This window comes from Fukomys damarensis, unplaced genomic scaffold, assembly GCF_012274545.1.
Source record: "Fukomys damarensis isolate Sample0158 unplaced genomic scaffold, DMR_v1.0_HiC HiC_scaffold_21, whole genome shotgun sequence".
NCBI classification, from domain to species: Eukaryota; Metazoa; Chordata; class Mammalia; order Rodentia; family Bathyergidae; genus Fukomys; species Fukomys damarensis.
This window is the reverse complement of record NW_022900933.1, coordinates 5,776,381-5,793,576: the sequence shown is the minus strand read 5'-3', so window position 1 is coordinate 5,793,576 and position 17,196 is coordinate 5,776,381. Positions and strand designations below refer to the sequence as shown.

At 39.0% G+C, this 17,196-nt stretch overlaps 1 protein-coding gene across 1 annotated transcript in view; it reads right to left on the bottom strand.

Moving 5' to 3' along the window:
• Positions 1-4,881: 4,881 nt before the first annotated feature.
• Snapc1 (small nuclear RNA activating complex polypeptide 1) overlaps positions 4,882-17,196 on the bottom strand; it is a 22,304-nt gene continuing 9,989 nt past the window's right edge. The window contains exons 8-10 of the mRNA XM_010605744.3: positions 16,092-16,242; positions 5,850-5,948; positions 4,882-4,916 (exon numbers count right to left, since the gene is read on the bottom strand). Coding sequence (XP_010604046.1) covers positions 4,882-4,916; positions 5,850-5,948; positions 16,092-16,242 — 285 coding nt within the window. The remainder of the gene's footprint in view (positions 4,917-5,849; positions 5,949-16,091; positions 16,243-17,196) is intronic.

Below are 17,196 nucleotides of genomic sequence, written 5' to 3'. Positions count from 1 at the left end.
TCTTGGAATGAGCCAAAAACATCACGTACAAAGACAGAAAATGAGAGAGCAGACAGCTGCTGCTACTGCAGAGAGCCTGGACATTTGCGAAAGAACTGCAGTGAACTGGGCCCTTCTTCACCGAGGCTTCGCCCTCAATGGAAGCAAGACTGCCCCCCCGTCCGAAGTGGGGAGAGGCTACCTACTCCTGTGTTGGCTTCCCTAGAGAACTGAAGGTGCCCGAGGTCTCTCAAAGGCCCTCTCAGCAAAGTAGACATCACCCTGAACAAGTCTCAAGTACTTCTTGACGTGGCAGGTAAATATATTAGTTTTTCTTTTCATACTGGGCTTATACTTCCATCCCTTTCTAATAAGACTGTATTGTGATCAGTGTTGATGTTATCCCTCAGTTCAAATGGTTTACAGTGCCTCTCACCTGCACATTTGGGGAACTAATTTCACTCAGCCTTTCATATTTTTGCCAGACGTTTTGCCCTGTTATTAGGAAGAGATTTTTTGTTTTTGTTTTTGTGCCTCTTTAAGGTCAGCTCTTTATCTGGCACCAAAATATTCCTCCCCTTTAGGGGGGGCTTTAGTATCAGGCCCAAAGCTGCTAAGTTTGGTTAAAAGACATTCTTCCTAGGTTTGGATTTCCCAAGTCACTCCAGAGTGATAAGGGACCTTCTTTTGTCTCTAGGGTGACATAAGAAGTTTCACAAGCCTTACGAATAGCTTTTTATCTTTATACCTCTTGGCATACTCAGGCATCAGGAAAGGAAGAAGAGGCCAATTTATATATTAAGACCACCATGGCAAAACTATGCCAAGAAAGCTCAGACTCTTGGCTAAAACTGTTATCTATTGCTTTACTAAGGATTGGAATTGCTCCCCAAGCCTCTCTCTCCAGCTGATCCCTTAGGAAATGCTTTACGGTAGGCCATTTCTGGCTTCAGATCTAGTCTAACATACAGGAAATGGTTAAATATGTCACCTATCTAGGTCAAGTACAGAATATGCCAATAAAGTCCTTTTAGCAACAGACTCTGAAACTCATATCCCCTAAAATTCAACCCAGGGATCACGCGTTAAAGTTTGGAAAAAGAACCTTTAGAGGACTAAATGGAAGGGCCCCTACCAAGTTCTTTTAAGCACATCCACAGTCGTCAAGTAACAGGGACATTCTTCTCGGGTTCTTTTATCAAGAATTGAACTTGTTCCTTTTGAGTCTGTGCAGGATGGATGACAAAGAGGCAGAGACCTGTGATCAGTATTCCTGTGAGCCTCTGGAAGACTTACAAATACTTTTTGGGAAAAATAATGAGGCTGATTTGGAATAAATTAGATAGGTTCATTTGGCCTAAATATATACTCTCATGGCTACACTATGTCTGTTAAAGTCAAAGTCAGGCTATGTTTTTTTCTTTCCTGACTCTTGTATCATTTTCCAGTGAGGGAACTACTTTCCTTAACTGGGCCCAGCAGTAGACCAAAAGCATTAACAAGGATGCAGCCTGGATTTGTGGACAACTGCCCACTTCTAGTGTATCTGGGCTACCATGGTGGTATCACCTTTAGAGGGAAGTGATTAAATTTCAAAATTTTACAGAACAGCTATAAAGTGGAAGAACAATTTTAGAGCTTGCACAAAACTAGGACTAAAGTCTCTCAATAGCCAATAAATGACTCTTCATCAAAACGGCCATGGGAAATTTTTTTTCACTAGCTGCAATTAATATTCTTTGATGACAGCCTGGCATCCTTGTTATCTGGAACGAAGTCTTCATTTAACAACAATGAATTATATAACAGACAAGAATTCCAATGCCCAGTATCATAGCCTGAAAAATGAAGATTACAGCTGTGCACCACCACACCCAGCATAAACACCATTTTTAAAGGAATAATAATCTTAATACACTCAAAACATCAACAGTACTTGGACATGGTAGACTTCTTCACACTATAATGAGGACATTTCTCTAATAGTCTTACATTTTTTTTCTTCACACACATTTACCTCGGACTTATGAATCTCCTAGATCTCCAGTCATCCATACAAAAGAGAATACAATTAGATCAATAACCATTATCGTCTCTATTTTATACGCTGAACAAGTTCCAGCCAGAAAGACTTCAGTTCTCCCCTTTCCCACACACTCTGCTTCTGGGATGCCAAGATGGACTCCACCAGAGGCAGAGCGAGTAGAGATCTCTCTCGTAAAGGCGCACTGAAGGACAGTAGACAATGCTGTTACCCTAGTAGAAGAGAGCCTGTTCAGGAGCCTCAAATCCTTTGGAAACAATTGATTTTGGTTTTATTTTCCTTTAGACTTTCCGTTTACAACATGTGCAGGCGATGCGGCAGGAATGGGTAAAAGCTGCTCCAAGGGCCCCGGGGTTGCCCCAGCACATGGGCATCACCTCCAAGGCCGGGTACATGGCTGCTGCTCAACAGCACTACCGGGGCAGTGGTGGTTCAGTCCCAACTGTACATCTCGTGCTGAGAGCAACCTTGTGAAACAGGAGAGCTGCCTGGTGACAGAGGGTCACAGACCATTTATGGAGGTGGAATACTGACTCCCCAGCACATCAGCAACCCTGGCTGTGCCGGGGCTCATGGGAGTGCAGTGGAAGAGGGCATCTCAGTTAGCAGATGCATGTTCCCTAGAGCGTGACAATTTCAGTGCTGACAGTAGGGGGGTCTTTCTGATCCTCCTGGATGAAGGCATTATTTATTCTTAATCCTACGTGCATGGTTCTCAACGACTGTATTAGTCAGCTTTCTGTTGCCATGGTAAAGACCCTGAGGAAATCAATTTAAGAAAGGAAGGTTTGTTTTGGTTCAAGGCTTCAGTCCATGGCTGGTTGGCCCCAATGCCATTTGGGCCTATGATAAATTCCATGGTGGTGGAAACCCAAGGCAGAGGGAAAGCTGCTCACCTCATGGCATCCCGGAAGCAAAGAGGAAGAGTGTGAGGAAGGAGCACAACAAGGTCTATCCTTCCAGGACACATCCCCAGTAAGCTACTTCCTCCAACTTGGCCCACTTCAAGTTTCTACCCACCAGTGCCACCAGCTAGGGATAAAAGGGAGATATTCCACGTGCAAGTTTTAACCAAGACCAACTCATTTAACCACTCATTAAACCATGCAGGGAATGTAAATTGATTTTTAAAAGGAGCTTATGAATCTGTCATTATAACAAAAACTCTTTAAAAGCAAGAAAAGGTTCACTTACAAGTTGGGCCATCTGGGAGCATGGCTGGTAAACAGTTCCTACAAAGCTTTTCCTAAAAAAATAAATACGACAGAATCATAGAACTGATGACATGCTAGACATCAGAGCCACCCGCATTGATTCAGCTGCTTTAAAACAAGATTTCCTTACTCTTTTTTGAGTTTTACTCTTATAGTCAGAAGTACTTGCTCTGGATTCCCATTTCTGTTGTCTGATTTTAAAAGAGCCCAAAACTACAGGCCCAAACACTGGGTCTCTAACCCAGACACAATACTTACTCTCAATGTGACCGAGGCACTTAGCGTCCTGAAGTGAAGTTTCTTCACTGTCCAAATGGAAGGATACCATCCATTTTGTAAGGGCTTTAATGGAAAACAGATTCTACCTGTTTAGCCCTGCAGTTATTTGTCAAAGCTACTCATCAGCCAAGTTCTAGCCAATAACCCAGCAGAAGCCAATAGGGGGTCAACACCTCAGTGCTCCAATCTTAGAACTGAAATCCTGGAAGCGCCACCCAATGTCCACATTATGCAAACTGCCCCATCTAGCCAGACACATATTAAGCAAATCAAGGGATACGACTGCTTTTAGTAGCTAATGTAACAATATGAATGTCAGTAAATCAAAGTTTTAATCAGGCCAACATTAGAAATATTCTTACTCATAGGACATTTGCAGATTTAGATTTATTCCTCAGCCCATACTAAATGTTGGGAAACCAAATAAAGTATAACTAACTATAAGACAGTGTTATGTACGATAAGATCAAGAATGACCCCAAAGCTCTTACGCACGCAGAGGCAGGGCTTTTGGCAGGTGACTGGATCATGGGGTCCTATGGCTAGCTTCTGATAGGAGGTGGGGTCTGCTTGGAGGTGGTGCATGACCTGGAGGGACGCATCTTCCTCCACAACTCCTTTCTCACTCTGCTTTCCGCTGCCATGGTGTCAACAGCTTTTGCCCTGCCCAGGTCCTTCCGCCATGTTGTTTCCGCCTGAGAGTCAGCTGACCGTGGACGGTACCTGTGAGCCAAGATGAACCTGCCCTCCTTTAAGGTACAGGTGTCGGACATCGCATCTCAGTGAGTGACAGGAAGTGGCTAAAATGGACAGGCTGAGCCACACAAGTGCTATGGAGATGGTCTGCCGCAAAGATACTGACAATGTAAGTTTCGTGTATTTAAAAAGCAAAACAAAAAAGGCAAAATTTTTATTGCACTTAACTATCCAATGCACAAATTAGTAAACAGTCATCATATGCAAATCCATTACCAGATTGTAGATACAAAGTCATTTACATACAATAAATATTACTCTTTCAAGAAAAATTTTAAATAAAACAGAAACATCAATATTACCAGAACTGTATTTAGACAATACAAAAATTACAGAAAATAGTAATAACCTGCAGATTAAGATTATTTCTATTACATTTTAAATGCAATTATCTCCATTTATGCAGACTACACAAAAGAAAATGTTAAAAATTAAATTTCAGAGTACATTCTCACTCTCTTTAACAGTGTTACTCTCATTTCAAATACGTAACTTTCAGTTTTCCAGGAGAATTATTTTTAATACTGGCAGTCTTCCTGTTCAGAACACAAAATATAAATCTTTTCTTCTGTCAGCTCAAAATTTAAAACTCCACATTACGCTCTTTGTTCAGTGTTTTCTTTTCCTCTTGGGTGCAGTGAACTCTAAATTAGACAAAGTTAAGAAATTTGTCAGTGCTGAAAAATATTGATATATAATACCTGATAATATACATTGAAGCATACAATCGCTTCTCGGCCTTTTGGCTAAGATCAAGTGTAACACGTTAAAATATACAGACATTCAACCTGGTAAACACAAGACAGTCCTCTGAATGAAAATCCAAGAGTCATAACCCTGACATGCAAATAAGTTTTTTTTCCTACAAAATGATACTGCAGTTTAAAACTATCTCCATTGAGACGGTAAGAGCTAACATACTGAGGTAACAATCTATTGCTGTAGCAGCTCTTAGTCACCCTAAACCCTACTAATAATTAGTTAGGATATTCTGAGGTTGTTTCACAGGGGCGCCCTCCCTGGGATTGGCATGGGCCCAATGTCCCAGATCTGAAAGCTCTCTAGGCCAGCGCTGAGAAAGACCGTGATTAAGATTACAATTTCACTTGGAGGGAACCCGAGATGTAGTCCCCCACATCACCCCTGTCCATCTTTCTGTTCCACACAGATACCGCAACCACTCAAGTGTCCATCTTTAACACAAGACACAAAAACATGAAAATCAGAACAGATATGATGACACAAAGGGGATGCTAAGCAGAGAAAAACAAAAGAAAAGATTCCTAGAAGAGAGAGACAGCCAGGACGAAGAGTGAAGCAGGCCGGGAGGACAGCAGGTTGTGTCTGTAAGACTTCTTTAAAAAGATGAAAGGGACAGAGTACCTAGCAGGTGTCCGGTCACTTATCACATTATTGTTAGCACTGTATTTAGTGGCATAATCTTAAAATTCAGCAATGAGCCAACGAAAATAGGTCAGACAAACACACGGCCAAATGCAATGCTTCTCCGGGGTTTAAACCTTAGTGCTCTAAGAGTAACCATCTCCCTCCCTAGCCTGAGGAAATTTCACCTGTACCTGTTTCTTTAAAACTGTCATTTTCTTCTTCCTCCTCTGTAATTACAGGCATACTCAAACTTAAAGATTTTTCTTCTTTGCGTCCATTCCGCACGTTACCTGGAAATATTTTTAAATGATTTTATATGAAATAAAAATATAAACCATTAAAAACTTTACATGTCATTCTAACAACATAAAAATTGTTTAAAAACTGAAATAATGGAAATAGAAATATGCATTGTAGGGTACCTATTTTTAGGTACTAACATATCTGTGCCTATGGTTTGAGTAGTCTCAAGTTTGTCACAAAGAAAAATGGTGAAAAAGAGAAACAAAATTAGCCAAACACGGATCCTTTATTCTGTATTTATCACACACAACATGGGAATAATCGGACATCAGGGAATAATCATGTGTATTATTTCAACTTTAGCAAATTAACCACAAATGTAATTTTCAAGTTGATTCCACATTTAAGGCTTGGTCACAATGCAAACCTCAACATATTTTCCCAGCATCAGTAATGGTTAACTCAACACATTCCTTATACTCCACAAGCAAAATGAACCTCTCTCCAGGTGTGGTGACACACTTCTGTCATCCCAGCACTTGGAAGGCTGAGGCAGCAGGATTGCCACGAATTTCAAGGCCAGTCGGGGCTACACAGTGAGTTCACAGTGAGGACAGCCTGAACCACGTAACAAGACCCCGTCTCAAAAACAAGAACAAACAAACACACAGAAACATGGCCCTCTCACTCTATACTTCCCAGAGACCTTGTCCTTTTTCATGACTGTCCCTCTGCTGTCTTCATCTATGGAATTCTCTAGCTTTTTATCTTGGCAATGTGTACAACTTGCTGTATATTAGAGTTGTTAACAATCTGCCATTTTAAATAACCCTGCAATGAATCTGTTCATGTGTTCTGTCATTTGGATGGAATAAACTCCTGGAAAGTGAATTGTTAACGAGCATACAGACTCAAATTGTATTTATTTATTTATTTACTTGTTTGTTTATTTTTGGGTTTTTGAGATACAGTCTATGTAGTCCAGGCTGGCTTTGAACTTGCAGCGATCCCCCTGCTCAGCCTCCCAGTGTCGGGATCACAAGCGTGCACCACCATGCCCAGCTCAGACTTAAATTTCTGACAGATAATTTCAAATTCCTCTCAGAAGAGGATGTGCCAATTTACTATTCCACTTAAATTTGGAGATGTTAACCTCTTCACACACTTTCAATATCAATGACGACTTACCCCTAATCTTTTCTGATCTAGCAGGTGTAAAATCATGTTTTAATTTGTAGACTTTATTAACAAAATTATATTTTTCATATATGTATGGATTTTTTTGCATTCATTTTTCTACTGGGTTGTGGCCTTTTTCTTATAAATCTGTAATCTGTTCTAAAAGTAGAGTTTTTTACAATGTCATACGTGCTGCAAATGGTTTTGCAAGATCTTTTGCTTTTTGTGGAATATAAGACTCTTCTTTTTGAACAAACCATGAAGTAAAAACTAGTCTTTCGCCTTTACAGAAAGGAACTTTTGACTAAAAAACTATGAAGTATGGTGATACTTTGGTTCATGAACTTAATTTGTTCCCATGATTTTGGAAAAGATGGCACATTCATGCTTGTGTGGGAAAGGTGGCTGTGGTCACGTCTGTCACTCGATGTAGAGTTTAAAAACAGGAACAAAATTCTGCCAAACACTTCTGTTTGCAAACAAAAGCATTTTGAACCACTGTACTTGGATCTTTAGGTAATTACTGCTTTACTTCAGTTTTTATATTTGATGAGTAATTAGACTGGTTAGTGAAGCAGTTAAAACTATGATCAAAGATCTGAATTCAGATCATATTTAATTATACTTTTCTCTTTCTCATGGGTTAAATTCTGACTCCCTAGGTAAGTTTAGTAACACTTGTGCAACGGAGCCTGTTCTTCATTTGAGTTTATAAAACAAAATTTTCAGTAACTATATTACATAATAAAATATGGCAGTAAAGCAAGTGATATTTTATACTTGTCAAACATTCAAGATGGAAGAAACTTTCATGTAATTACTTTCCTTTCCTTATCTCACACTTGTTCCTCAACCACAGAAAAACACCTGCTGTGTCAGGTGTTTGAAAAATAATTTTACCTTCCTGCTCTGCTTGTAATAAGTCTGATTATTAATAAAAACTGCTTGTGTAGGTTTCTACAAGGGGTGGTCAAAAAATACATTGAATGCTTAATTATTACTTTTTTAATTAATACAGTAAAAGATACATTACCTCAAAATACTTCCCCTTTGCTCCAAACATACTTAACCCATCATTCCGGCCACTTTCTGAAGCAGCACTGGAAGTCTGCTCTTGTTTTAAGGAGTTTATGATCAAAAAAATGGAGAATGCTGCTGCCCCGCTATCCAACAGGAAGGTGGGCCTGCAGAAACGTTAGCGGTGTACCTTGGTCCACGCTTTCACAGGATCCTCTCCTTTCCTGAGGTCAAAATGACCATGAAAGGTAAACACGCTCAATCAATTCAGGACATCAAGGCAGCTGCAGCAGTGCAACTAAAAACACAAAACAAGACCTCCAGAACTGATCCAGAAAGTGAAAAGAACGTTAAGGATAAGCGTGCTTGAATTGAAGAGGATTTTTTGAGGGGGATTAATGGCAATGTATCTTTAGCTGTAATATTTGGGTTTTTTCTGGTACTGGGGATCAAATTCAGGACCTTGTGCTTTCAAGGCAGGCGTGGTGCCACTGAGCTAAATCCTGGGCCCAAGCTGTGATAATTTTTATTTAAACATACGGTATTTTTTATTGACAGCTTATAAATTTCACTAGCCTTAGAAAAACTACTTCAACCTACCAGAAGTTCATTTTTTAAATACAATGAATTAAAAAATCTTTCCCTCATCTCTGACTTTGTTTGCACTATTGGTCAGGTTTATCAAAGTATTAGCATATAGTAAAATTCGCCACTTTAAATACATTACCTCTAGGAGCTTGCACAAAGCACAGCTGTATAATCACGAGTGCAATCAAAACAGAACATTTCCATCTCCCCCACAATTTCTCTCGTGCCCTTCTGCAACCAACACTTCCCCCTAGTCTCTGGCAGCCACTGTTCTATCTCCTGTCCTTTCAAGTCTCCCTTTTCCAGAGGATCACGTAAACAGAGCTGCCACAGGTAGGTTTTTTGTTTTTTGGTATGGCTTAGCTCTCACTTCGCAAATAGCTGTGAGACCCATCTACGTTGTTCCATGTATCGGAGGATCCTGTATTGCCGGCGACATCTCATTTATGGCCACATTGCAGTTTATCCAATCACCAGCTGAAAGACAGGCAGCTCTTACAGCTACAAATAAAATCGCTATAAACTCTGCGTAACAATTTTTGTACGAACGTTAAGTATTCATTCCCATCGGGTAAATAAAAAGAACAGGACTTCTGGGTCATACAGCAAATCCAGGTTTATCTTTATTTAATACTACCAGTTTCCAAAGTGACTACACCATTCTGGATTCCCACTAGAAACTTATGAAGGTTCCATTTATTCAGAATCCTCACTGGCTATTGTTATTGCAGCTTTTGGTTTTATGCGTTTGTTTCTGTTTTGTTCTGGTTTTGGTTTTTTGAGACAGGGTCTCACTATGCTGACCTGAAATTCACTATGTAGCCTGGGTTGGTCTCAAACTCAGTGATCCTCCTGCCTCAGCCTCCCGAGTGCTGGGATTACAGGCGTGCGTCACCACGCCCGGCTTGTATGCTTTTGTTTCCACAGCCATTCGGGGTTAATGGAACGCTACTGCACTTTCAGTTCACATTTCTCCATAACCGAAGATGCTGAGCATCTCTCTGTACACTTATACACCATCCACATTTTCTCTGGTGAAATGTTTTATCTACTTTTCAGTCAGGTGGGTTGTTTTCCATTATTGAACTTTTAAGAATTCTCTGTGCATTCTGAATACAAAATCTTCATCAGAGCTCCGTTCTGCAAACACGGTATTTTCCCACAGCTAATATCTTTTTTTTTTTTTTTTTAATTTTCTTAACAGTGTCTTCCAAAGGCAAGGATTTTAGTTTTGAGGAAGTCCAATTTGTCAACATTTTATTTTATGGTTTATGGGGCCTACATCATCATCAAAAAACTTTGCCTAATCTGAGAACCCATGTTTCCCTTACGTTTTCTTTCACAAGTTTTATAATTTTACCTTCTAACATTTAGAACTACGAGAGATGAGATGGGGTCAAGGATTTTTTTGGACGAGTGTGAAATTGCATCAGCACCATCTACTGAAGACGATCTTTGCTCCCCTGAATCACCTTTGCACCGCGGTTGAAAATAAATTTGACCAAACATGTATGGAACCATTTCTACACTCTTCTCTGCCCCACTGATTTCCCTGTCCGTCTCACAGAAGGTACGGTGCCTAGATTTCTGATGACCTTCACTTACTTTTCAAAACTGTTTTGGCTAATCTAGTTTCTTCTCCATACAAACTTTAAAAGCTTGTTAGTTAATACAGAATAACTACATTGGAACTTTTCATTGAAATTTCACAGACGCTACATAAGGATTTGGGATCAGGAGACATCTTAATATTGGTTCCTCTAATACATAAAGAACATACCTGTCTATTTATTTAGGTCTTACTGATTTTTCATCAGCTTGGAGTCTCCAGCATACACATTTTCGCATATACCAATGTAATTTATATTTCCAGTACTACTGTACTATGTACCATTGTACTATTATTGTACTATGTAAAAAACTTCTGATTTCTAATTAATTACTGATTTTAATATAAAAATGATTAACACTGTACCTTGTGTCTGACCTTGCTAAATTCAATTATTTGGGGCTGGGAGTGCAGCTTCATGGTAGAACACTCAAGTAGTTCTGATATCTATTTTTGGGGGATTTTCTATGGAAAAGTTAATTTTATATGAAAACAGGCCCAGTATGCTTGCTTTCTTTCCAGTCTGAATGCCCATTATTTCATTTTCTTGCCTTACTACACTGGCTAGGACTTCAGTGTGTATCCTTGCTTTATTCTAGATTTGAGGAAGAAAGCATGGTTTTACCATTGCGTATGATGTTAGCTATAGCTTTTCACAGAAGTCATTTATCAGACTGAGTAAATTTCCTTCTAATTCTAATCTCAGGCTTTTATTTACTCATTTCGGTACTGGTAATGGAACTTAGGAGTCCTCTACCACTGAGAAATATCCTCAGCCCTTTATACTTTTTGAGACAGGGTCTTGCTAAATTCTCCAGGTGGGGCTTGAATTTGCAAACCTTCTGCCTCAGTATTCCAAGTAGCTGTGTTTACAAGTGCACGCCACCGAATCCAGCTGCTCAGAATTTCCATCATGATGAGATACTGGAGTTTGTCAAATATCTTGTTCACATCTATTGACATTATTACTCTTTTATGAGCTATGAAATTGCCTTACTTTCTAATGCTAAGCCGACCTTACATTGCTGGGATAAACCCTGGTTGGCTAGTAACAGACTGTCCTTTTAATATATTTTTTTATTTGATTTGCTAATACATTGTAAGGGATTTTGCAATGTATACTCATAAGAGATATCAATCTTTAGTTTTTTTCTTATAATGCCAATAATTCCTTTTATATTTTCTGAAAGAGCCTGTAAAGAATTAATATTATTCCTTTTATTAAACTTATTAGAATAAAATTATTCATAATTTTTGCTTAACCTTATCATTTCTGGAAGGTCTACAGTGACATCACTTATCTTACTAAACTTTTTGTTCCTATTTTTTTTTTTCAGATAATTATCTTTAGCGTATTTGTAGGTATAAAATCCATCATTTCAGAGTCCTGGTCTTTAATCTCAGCTGGAAACTCTGAAATGTCCTACAGAAATTTCTGAAGTCCCGCAGAGATCCATATCCCATTTCTGAAAACAGTGCTTCTAACCCTCTTTATTTTCACTAAAAGTTTATGTGACACTGCCTCAATCACACTCTGAAAAACCTGCTTCCAAACACAGGGAAATAAAAGCTAAGCAGAACTCCCTCACCCAGTAACAGTGTTCTCTGTCTCATAATAAGTAAAGTAGCATGGGGATGAAGGCCTGAGATATCTGCCTGCAGGAATGGTGTTTTGTTGCTAAAGATCATTCACATGACCCTTCCTGTTTCCCTGACCACAGGTGACTGCTACATCAGGCCGTAAGTCAGGTGGAGGTGATCAGATGATCTCTTCTGAGAGTTTAAGTTTTGGTTTCAGAGATTTTAGTCTCTGATGATTGTCTGAATAACCATATGTAAGTTGAGAATCCACGTGCACATGGAAAAGTAGGGAAACCCACACTGGAACAGAGGTATCAAGGAAAGCAGGAGAGAGAGGCCTGCTGCCCTGGAGAGAGTGACAGGAAATTTTCACGTTTCTGGTTTGCTTCCATTTCCCAGAGAGGCACGTTTGGAGATCTGTTTGGAGATCTTAAAAGATACCTCTGAACCTTATTCTCCCTTTTTGCTTAAGCTAGCTCCAATGGGTTGCAGATATACGCAACAACAAACAACAAACAACAAAAAACTGTTGTGATCATCAGCACTTTCCACATTTCTGCAGCTTTTCCTGCTGTTTCCTTCTTCTTGGAAGGTAACAGTGATGGCGAAACTTTTAGAGCTTTCAATGATACAAACATCCTGGGGGGCACACATGCCATAGTTTGCTGCCACTGGAATATAAATATCCTATACCACTCCCACCTTGAAACACTGTACCTTTCTAAGCTTAAACTCATTTCCAGCCATTCCCAACCTTCCGAGAAAAGCAGTTTAATCTTAAGTCTCCAATTATTTATCTTCTGATTATACTTCAGCTACTCTGCTTTCTACTACTCTCAAGGCTTCCACCCCCTCTCCCCTTTTTTGAGGCAGGGTTTCACTATATAGTCTTGGCTGGCCTTGAACTCAGAGCGATCCTCCTGCTTCAGCCTCTCAAGTGCTGGGATTACAGGTGTGCGCCACCACGCCCAGGTCAATGCTTCCATTTTCAATTCTTATTTTATTTATTTATTTTTTGGTACTGGGGATCAAACTTGGGGCCCTGCACTTGCAAGGCAGGTGGCGAAACCACCGAGCCAAATCCCTGGCTCAATTCTTAATTTTTACTGATACATTACAGCATTTGGCAGAGGTTAGCACCCTTCTCTTATAAAACCAGTTATTTGCCTGTTCCCGCTACTGCACTGTGTATCTTCTCTGTGACTCGGTCTTGATGCTACAGAATTATAAATGTAGTGCTCACACTCTCTTCTAAGCCCCACTCACGTGAACATACACATATATGCAAATGTAACCTACACACTCGTACAAAACGTAAACAGAATTTTCTCTCTCCACATTTTATTCAGGTACCTGAAAAATGCAAATTTGTTGTAAGTTTTATTTGTCATATTCATCCACAGCCAGTTAGTTCTTCAGTTTTCTAGCACTTTACAAAATAACACTGCTGGACTGGGGATGTAGCTCAGTGGCACAACACCTGTGTTACAAGTGCAAGGTCCGGAGTTCAATCCCCTGTACCAAAAAAAAAACAAAAGATGCGCCTGCCTCACAAAATAACACTGTCATCCACTGGGTCACCCAAACCAGGAAAGTCATCAGTGAGCTTGAGACAGTTACAGAATCTTACCCGCCTATCTCTCCCTGCTCTCCTCTAGTCCAGGGCCTACCCTGGTGGCAGAGCATTTCCGATACTTGCTCCACTGCCCTTGCCCTGCTTGATGCTAACAGAAGCGAGCTTGGATAAAGGGTCCTCACAGGACTCCCTGTCACATCTCTTGAGTATTTAAGACAGATGAATGTGACAAACTATTAAAATCAATTCTACCTTCCTACTTAAAACACTTTATAATGAGTCAATATATTGCAAAGCTATGTTTTACATAATTGTTTAGCAAACTGTCAAAGATAATTGAGTGAATTATTACCGCCGTGCCTAAATTTTCTGCTTTGGATTGTAATGTTTGCACAAGTAATGAAATAAATGTATACATAATTCAGAAAACGTAAAATCTGTCATTCCCAAATCATGCAAACATTGACCTCTCCTAATATTATATCTCATTTCACTCTCTTGTCTAATTATATTAACTTTTCAAGAACAATGTCAAATAAAACTATGACATTTCTAACATACTACTCTTAAGTGCCTTATGGTCTAACAGGTGCACACAAACTTTAAAAATTAGATTAGCCCGGGGATTTTAGCTCAGTGGTGCCACACCTGCCTCACAAGTATAAGGTCCTGAGTTCAATACCCAGTCCGGAAAAATAAATGAATGAATGAATGAATGAATGAAAGAAAGAAAATGACATATTAAAGAAATAACTTTCTATTTATCTACGACAGGAGTTGATGAGCTGTGGCCCTGTTTTTATAATACTTTTATTGGAACACAGCCATACTCATTTGTTTTCGTATTGTCAAAGGCAGCTGAGCAGTTGAAACACAAATTACATGACTCACAAAGCCTAATATATTTGTTTCTTGCCCTTAACAAAAACAGTCTGAAGACCCTCCAAGCTAGAGGATTTTTAATAAATCATAAATGCTTTATCAAGAGTCTTTGTTAGTAACTATTAAAATTAATTCTATTTCCCCCCAGTCTTTTTTACATAAGTCCTATTAAGAGATTCCAAAGAATTGCACCCTGCTTGCCCCCCAGGATCAGGGCATTCTGGCAAGGGCTTTTATATCTCAGATTCCCTTGTGATACATTTAATGTAGGATTTTTTCCTAATATTTATAGTGAGTTTGGTCTAACAACACTCTTCACACTATATGCTAGCTTTATAACGACAGAGAAACCTTTTTAACAAAAATACCTGCAAAATGTCACAATGTACATGACTTCTGGCATTCCCTAACAGGTTGCTTTGTTTAATCAACACACACTGGGGGCATCTAGTCTCACTCAAAAGTTTTGTAAACCACAAGATTGTAAAGAACCATCATTAACCTTGCTGATCAGACATGCCTCCTTCCCCTGGGCTAGGATAACTAGATGAATTTCAAAGGTAACCTCCCCTAACAAAAAGTGCTACATAAACTCCCACAACAAAGGAGTGCTACACATCTGTCTGCCACCATGATTTGTATATCAACAATGTGAACTGTGAAAATGAAACCTAGCCACCCGAATGAGATCAAGGCTGTAAAACCCTCTATGATGGGCAGGGACTGACCTTTGCGAACAAATAAAACTTCTTGTTATTTTACTTCCATTCTGTTGCCTCTCTGTGGGTCACTTACTGATTCCTTCCATAACAATAAAAAGTCAAAAATTCTTCCTCTTAAATATCTCTTGGTTGCCCTTAACACATATGGTATCTCCTCTGAACTTTCAGTGTGCTTTAAGCAAGTACCATTACACTTAATTGTAGCTGAAGTAAATTAAAGGTATTTAATGTTAATTACCCTCTACTTCTTCAATACATGGGGGAAACATGTTAAAAGGCTGTAAATTATCTTTACACATTCTTGAGGTCTGTGAAGTGTTCCTAATTTCACTAGGAAAGTGTTTGCATTAAACATTAAATGTTTACTAATGATTCTAATGCTCTTTCTTCCCTAAGCCTGGTAATAAAATTCTAATTTTATGTATGGTGAATAGTATTCATGCAATTTTTTAAAAAAGGGGTATTAAAATAAATCGTCTAAGAACCAAATAGCAAAGGTAATTTTACCAATAGGCTATTTCAAAGAAAAGCAACAAGAGCTTAATTAATACACCTAAAGAAAAATAGGGTTTATGGAATGCATTAACTTATTAGCTTATTCGACACAAAAAGTTTGATTCAGGGCCGGGGATTTAGCTTGGTGGTTCCAGGGCCTGCCTTACAAGCACAAGGACTGGAGTTCGATCCCTGGTACAAAAAAAAAAGGTTTGATTCACACATAAAATTACTAATAAAAGTACGCACTAGATAATTCTAGACTGATTCTAGAACTGTCTGTCTATATTGTAGTACTTCTAACAAGGCATTTAATCTGAATGGGCCTACATTCATCATCTATGAAATAACACATTTAACTCCAAGGGCCTTTTTCAGCAACAAGATCCCCAAAATCTAAGAAATTAATTTGTTTAATTTTAATCTCCTGATGTTCTCGAGTAAGTCTATAATCCTTCCTAGTAAAAAAAATAAAGGTAAAGGAAACCTGTAAATAAGATCTGAACTCCCTTCTGGGTCTTAGTAAGACCTTAAAAGATACCTTTGCTCCTGGAAGACACCTTCCTTCCTGCTGACTTCACCGCTGGCTTGGCTCTTTTCTTCTTGATTGCTTTGGTTTGTCCTTGACCAGATGCAGAGTCAGAGTCAGAAGAGTCAAGTTTGACTTGACGATGCCTTCTTGACTTGGATGCCTGAGGAGGTAGAAATCCAATTAATCACAAAGAATTGCAAAGTAAATCCAACTGACAGATAATTTAGAGGAAGATAAATATACAAAGATGAGGAAAGACTTACAAAAATACCCCCTAAGTCATACAGGACTCATTACATTGGCTTGCTTCGTATCATTACCTGAACTATGTACATAGCCTTTTACCTTCCCTTTATAACACGGTTCCCTGTACCTGTTATTGCTGTCTACTCACACTGGGTTCTGATATCTGGAAAGGCTGGAAAATTCAGGTATACAGGTAGATACTTTTTTAGTTCTACTCTCAACAACCTACTACCCTTTACTGTAAAAACAAATTTATCTTCCATAAGTACCACCGTATGTTCTGAGAGGATCTACTTCACACATGGGTCCAAGTACGGCCACATGGCCCAGACATAGACAAAGTGAATTCCATATGCCTGTGGTCCCTGATTTCAGGGATGGGTATGAGGTCTGTGTCAGAACTGATGGGACCCTATTTAGAGCTGTTTAACCATTAGAAAGGGAAAATGTACTCTTTCCCATGAATCAGAAGGTGGAAACACCAAACTAGAGCTGTCGCAAACAGTGCTTGAAGTCAGGAGAGCAACACGAAAGGTGACAAATGGACAGTGAATCTAACAACACCTATGTTTGAAGCCACCTACCCAGGAACTTTTTAATTAGATCTGTCAAACAATTCTCTTGTTTGCTTACACAGAGTTTTCAGTTAACATCACATGTGCAGTACAGGTATTAACAATTTTTAGAAAGCAACCACATATTGTAGACAAATGTATCTCAAAAAAGGGAAAACTACAGCCATGTAATGACCCACATAACAATTTATGGGGAACATAATATGTTAAATGAGTATTTGATAGTTTCTTCAGATGTATGTTAAACATTAACAACTATATATATATATATATATATATATATACATATACAT